This window comes from Python bivittatus, unplaced genomic scaffold (assembly GCF_059951505.1).
Source record: "Python bivittatus isolate LINGU-HERP-01145 unplaced genomic scaffold, Pbiv_v1 ctg000840_np1212, whole genome shotgun sequence".
In the NCBI taxonomy this organism is placed as follows: domain Eukaryota; kingdom Metazoa; phylum Chordata; class Lepidosauria; order Squamata; family Pythonidae; genus Python; species Python bivittatus.
The window spans coordinates 16,551,448-16,557,447 of NW_028277113.1; the positions used below are offsets into that span (position 1 = coordinate 16,551,448).

Sequence of the window (6,000 nt, forward strand, 5' to 3'; positions counted from 1 at the left end):
GGTAATTTAAAAAAAAATAGGACAATGCTGCTGGAAATGAAGAGACACCAACTGATGAGAGTTGCAGCCCAGTACTTCTGGAATACACCTACTTGGGAAATGCTGATCTACACTGATTGACTGCAGATCTCCAAGGCTTTAAAATGTAATTTCCTCCATCCTTACCTGGAAATCCTAGATATTGAATGCTGGATCTGCTGAAGTCAAAGTATGGCTTTAACACAAAGCTACATCACTTTCCCAAAGAACAATAACTTCCATAAATTCAAATACAACTTTAACACTAGCTCTTCTTATAGTATACAATGTGCTTTCCACCGAGAGTTGTTTACACTGGAAATAGCAATGCATCATTTATCATAAATATTAGGAATAAATAAAGGGGAAAAAAGTGCAATCATTATGCTGCCCATCATTTTTATTACAGTTACTGCCTCTTACATTGGACAAAATAAAAGTGTAACAATGTTTGAAAAACACTAAATTCAGCTAGGGAATCAGTAAATTAAAGTTTGTTTCCTATAACATACTTTCCAAAAAAGCAGGGGTGAGGAGTCAGAAAAACTAATTATATTCAATTCAAAATGAATACACAAATCTATTCCAAAGGAAAAAAAAAATAGATTTGCTTAGAATCAGATAGACCCTTGCTATTTTAAGCCACTTTCCATGTGCGCTTGTCCCACTGTTGTAGCTTGAGTACCTGAGACCCAATACAGGCATATCTTACTCAAAGCCCAGGCCTGTTATTTCCTGATCACACACCATGGAGCACCAGGTAGTTACAAGAATTTCAGGAGGAAAACAGCTGGAACTGGGTCAGGGGTGTTTGAATTCAGCCTCCTGCTCAACCAGGAAAATCTTAGGCCATTCATTTCCTTGCCTTCGTAATTTTGTATTGTTTGAGTGAAATGGGCTGGCCAAATGCACAGAGCTAAGGTTCTCAAAGAATGGTGGGATACAAATATGATAATTCAGCCTTAGAAGATGGTTCCAGAGAGATCAATGGGGAACACAAAGGCTGCCCTGGCCAGGAAGAACATACCAGCAGTGCTCAAAGGATGTGGGAAGACTGTAGTTTCCCTGAGGTTGAAGAAGAATTCTGTGCAGGTTTGTTTTCCCTAATTAGTCACTATGACATTTTCTAAGATTTACAAATGCAACCTGTTTTCAGTGCCCACAATTACCAAGAACACCTCTGAGCACCTGAAGAGGGCTTTTTGCTTGGCACCTTAACCCATTCAAAAGTTACACTCCTGTAATTACAAGAAAGGACTTTTGATGCACTTGTGAAGCCATATGGGGTTTGATATGGAGCAATATTCAGATTTAGGGCTTGTTCTCAAGGAAAAGAAAGGCCCTGTCGAGCACAAGCAGTAGTAAGAAATGAGCCTGCACCTCTGAGGATGTGAGGAGACTTTTTTCTTCTTCTTTCCAGTAAGTAGCCAGGCAAGCTGTCCCCTCATGCGAGGGCACTCTGGAGGGCATCTAGGGCAGCCAGGTATTTGGCTCCCAAACAGGCCTTTTCCATCTCAAGGCGCTGCCGCTTCTTCCGCGCCCTGCCCCCCTCCGAAGCCACGCCGGCTGCCCACCAAGCTCTCCATGGAGACTCACCCAGAGTTTTCACCGCGATCTGCCTGGTCAGGGGAGGCGGCAGGTTGATGCAGACCAAATCCACATCCTGATGCAGCAAGACCTCGTCTATCCGGCTGGTGTAGAAGGGGACGCTCATCTCCTTGGCCAGCTCTTCCGCCTCTTCCTGAGTGCGGCCCCAGAGAGCCTTGACCGCGAAGCCCTCGTCCTTTAGCAGCGGGATGATGACCCGGGCGGTCAGGCTGGTGCCGAACACGCCCACCCCGGGCAGCATGGCTGCTGCTGGCTGCTGCCCCCCGCCCTCACCTTTTTTCCTCCTCCTCCTCCTCCTCGCTGAGATCTGCGTTCCCTGCTCGACGCCCGAGCGCCTTCCTTTCCTCCGCGTCGGCCCTTTCACGCGGAGCCGCAATATTACGAGCAATGCGGGGTTGCTACGCGAAGGGCGCCCAGTCCCAACTGGGAACTGCTGCCGCCGCAGGGAACCAGCGGCACCCGATCCCTGCAGCAGTGGCTGGCTCTGCTCCCGGCCGCGGGCCCCTGCTGTGCCCCGCGCGTCTTCATCGGCAAGCGGGTAGCCTCCCCGGCTCGCTGCCGCTGCGCTTCCATGGCCGGGTCATCCCAAGCGCGCACGGCCCTGAGCGCCCCGTGCCTGCGCTGCACACACGCGGGCATTCGGGCAATCCGGCAATTTTTTAAAAACCGACCAACCCGGTCGCTTGTTTCTAAGGCTCCATCCTCGGCAGATGCCCTACAACAACATCCTCGCCGTCTCTAACGGAAGGGCGCCGAAGGGCAGCCAACAAGTGGCGCGGGGGCTAGGAGCAGCCCAAGCAACAGCAGCCGCCCCGGTTTTAATCTCCATCTGCCATGTTCACCACAAGACACTCCAAAGCATTGTGAAAATAGGAGGAGTTTGGCTGTCACCTCGAGTGGATTTTTTCCTGCAACGCCCTCTGGAGCTCTCAACCTGCCATTGGCCCCCAGTCCGGCTGGAGGTGGCTCTGCCGCACGGGGGCTTTCCCGCCTGGCTCTCTCCGCCCGGAGCTAAGCTGGCTGTGGCGAAGGAGCGCGCGAGAGGTCGATAGATACGGCGTAAACAAGCACCGCGGTCTGCGAGGCCGGGCTGGCCGTCCCCCGCCGCAGCGTCTGACCCGAGGCCCGCCCGGCCGAAAGGGCCGGGGAAGGGCAGAGGGCTCTCGCTGAAGAGCACAGGCCGGGAGCTCGCCTTACTCCAAGCAGCTCCCTTATCGTATCCCTTTCGGGAATCGGAGCTGATGAAACACGTGGTTTACGCTCCCCGTCCCTCTCTTCGGTGCTCGAAAATCCTGACCTGCAAATGATTCCATCGTTATTTTCTGCCCCTGCTTCAGGGCTATACTGTAACTATTTTTTTTCTATCACCAATTTTTTAAAGCGTTTGTATAGTAGACGGTTTCAGAAACAGCTTGAAAGGAGTCAGAAATGGGTCAGGTTCTAGTAACTGAAAAGATGGGATCTACAAAACTCCAGGCCTTTTCTAGAATTGATGGGTCTCAGGCCCTGAAATCAGGCATTTCTCAAGCACACCTTCCCTGGCTCCCTTATTTCAGGTTTTCAGTTCCAAGGATGCATTGAGCGGCTTTTTTAAAACATGAGGAGAGCCAGTCTGGTGTAGTGGTTACAGCATCAGGCGGAAGACCATGAGTTCTAGTCCCACTTTAGGCACAAAGCCAGCCGGGTGACCTTGGGCCAGCCACTCTTTCAGCCCTAGGAAAGGAGGAAATGGCAAACCACTTCCAAAATCTTGCCAAGAAAGCTGCAGGGACTAGTCCAGGCAGTTGCCAGAAGTCAAAAACTGACTCGAAGTTACACACACACACACAACAGGAGAACATTTTTGCCCACCCCATATCATCTGTTTGAGAAAAAGTAACATAGCTTTTATTCCCAACATGAGAAGCAATTTTTAAAAATGAATACGTAAAGACATAATACTGTACCATTGGTGACCTGTGAGTGTCTGGTTGACAGATTCAAATCAATTTGTGTAATTCAATACATTTTTTTTAATCCAACCAAAACATGTAAGGTTTCTTCTGATCCCTTGCTGTCAAGTCTCCCATCCTTTATCTGTTTGTGATTATTTCTGCTTCTTAGCCTATTGCTACTCTTGTGGCCCCCTGTGTTTCTAGTTTTGCAGCTTCTTTGTCCACACACATAATATACTGAAAGAATTTCTTCACAGGCAGTAAATATTTCTCTAAATTCTATTACTAACCACTTTCTTCACAGAAGTTACAGTATTGCAGCACCCAGCTAAATGGGAAAGGGAGGAGGTGGGATAAGCGATGGTACTGTAGTTATACGGTACCATATAAGATTTCAGAATGTTTAAATATGGTCACTCCTATGGTTCTTACCACTCACGCCACAATAATAAGGCTAAGCATTGTCAAATGTTCAAAGCGTTTCACATTCATTTTCTAATTATATGAATCAATATTGTTGTTATTATTGGCAAAGGTAAGTTCAAAACAAAGGCACACTTCGTGCCTGAGTCGACTCCATTCACAACTCAGTCCCTTACTGTCACCACCATAACCTAGCCGGATCTCATGCCTGTTTGTACAGTAGTTGTTTCAGTAGAACGTATGGATGTAAGACACTGCCTTGTGATGCTTCACCCTGATCTTGTTAACCATGTTTTTGAACTGGGGTAACATTTTCAATAAGCCCAGTTGCCTGGTTTCATACAACACAATAAGCCCAAACCAAATGACTCACATTATGGTTTAGTGTGTTGTATTGAGTTACCTTGTCAACTGAATCTATCTAGCCTAGCACTTTCAACATTGGCCGACAGTAATTCTCAAGTGGTTTCAGGTCACTTTTATTCCAGCCTTACTTAGAGATTAGGGACTGACCCTGGGACTGTTTACCAAGTAGGCATGGGCCCACCCATTATACCTCTTTGTGGAAAGGAGAGCAGGGTAAGATTTTCTTGCATATGTACAAACTGTTTAAAGCATGTCAAAAAGAATAACCACTAAAATGGTTATTCTTTGATAAATTGCTATCTTTACAATGGAAGTATATTAGGAATGATTTGTCTGCAAATGTTAGCTTTTTCTATCTCATTATAATTACACAGATACATAACCCAAATTAACAATAGCATAAATAACAACAGCGTTGATGCACGGAAATAAAGCATGTTCAAATTAAATAATTAGGGGAAATTACTTCTGGAATTTAAAAACTCTGAAGTCTACTCTATTTCAGTTCATCATAAAAACTTCCCCCAATAAGAACAAATTATTTCACAAGGAGTAGTTAGCCATATGTTTTTATGCCAGATAGGCACATTGGATAGCCATAATACTGGGATTACCGGCTGATTAGTGCTTGATCAAAAAGATAATGCAATATATTGCAAGGAATATTTCTGGATGGAGAGAGAGAATAGGATACGATAATTGAGCTAACGGGAGTGTAATGATTATTCCCACTAGTGAGATCAGGCAAAGAGTGTCAACAGGACAGGAACCAGACAAAAGGAAATAGCAGCATGGGTAGGGAATCTCAAGGAAGGGAGGGAGGGAGGAATCCAGTGAAAGCTGAGCATGCTCAGTGGTTATAATAGAGTGACACAATCAAACAGGGGACAGGAGATGAGAAATTAAATTCTCTGTTTAAATTCGTTATAGCAGGTATGCATGTGTAGGAGGACACTAAGAGAAAAATTACTCCCTTGAACCCAGGGAATGGGAGAAAGGATAAGGCAGGAGTTCCATGCATGTGGCTTCTATAAACTGGGAATACAGGCCAGGCATTTTTTTTACAGGGCTTGTGATGGCTAGAAGGATTACATTGACTTCATTGATAATAGTGTAATGAAATCTACCGACAGCTGCAGAAATGTGGGTGTCTCAGAGTTCTCTCAATTAGCAGAAACCCTGAACAGAAACCCTTGTAGACTCCATTTATTTCGAAGCATACAGTGCTATTTACTTGTATGGTATTTTTGAAGGCAATTCAAAGATCTGGTGTTCTCCCATTCAGAGTTTTACTATTATTTCATATTATTTACAGAAAAGTGATGTTGGAGATTTGAATTCAACAGGAGTTGGAGGATGTGCTCCTAAGCATACACAGAATGCTAAAAGGATACTGCGTCATTAAGTAGCAACTGGTCCTATTTTAAAATAATAAACAAAATGCTCATGATATAGTTGTCTTGGATACAGAGTATGGGCTTAGCACAGCCATCAGTGAATGTAAGACACATTCATTACATTTGAAGTAAAAGTTAGGTTTATTAAGAAATACATAAGATAACCACACTTCCACCTAAGCTGTATCTGAAAGCAAGCAAGAAGTTCTATCTGTCTCTTAAGCACAGAGACTCATTTTATTTGCAGGCTACAT

The 6,000-nt window shown here is 45.2% G+C and overlaps 1 protein-coding gene across 1 annotated transcript in view; it reads right to left on the reverse strand.

Annotated features, from left to right (window-relative positions):
* Positions 1-2,850, reverse strand: part of GFOD1 (Gfo/Idh/MocA-like oxidoreductase domain containing 1) — a 49,834-nt gene extending 46,984 nt beyond the window's left edge. Inside the window, exon 1 of the mRNA XM_007421592.3 lies at positions 1,615-2,850. Coding sequence (XP_007421654.1) covers positions 1,615-1,867 — 253 coding nt within the window. The 5' untranslated portion in view covers positions 1,868-2,850. The remainder of the gene's footprint in view (positions 1-1,614) is intronic.
* Positions 2,851-6,000: the final 3,150 nt, after the last annotated feature.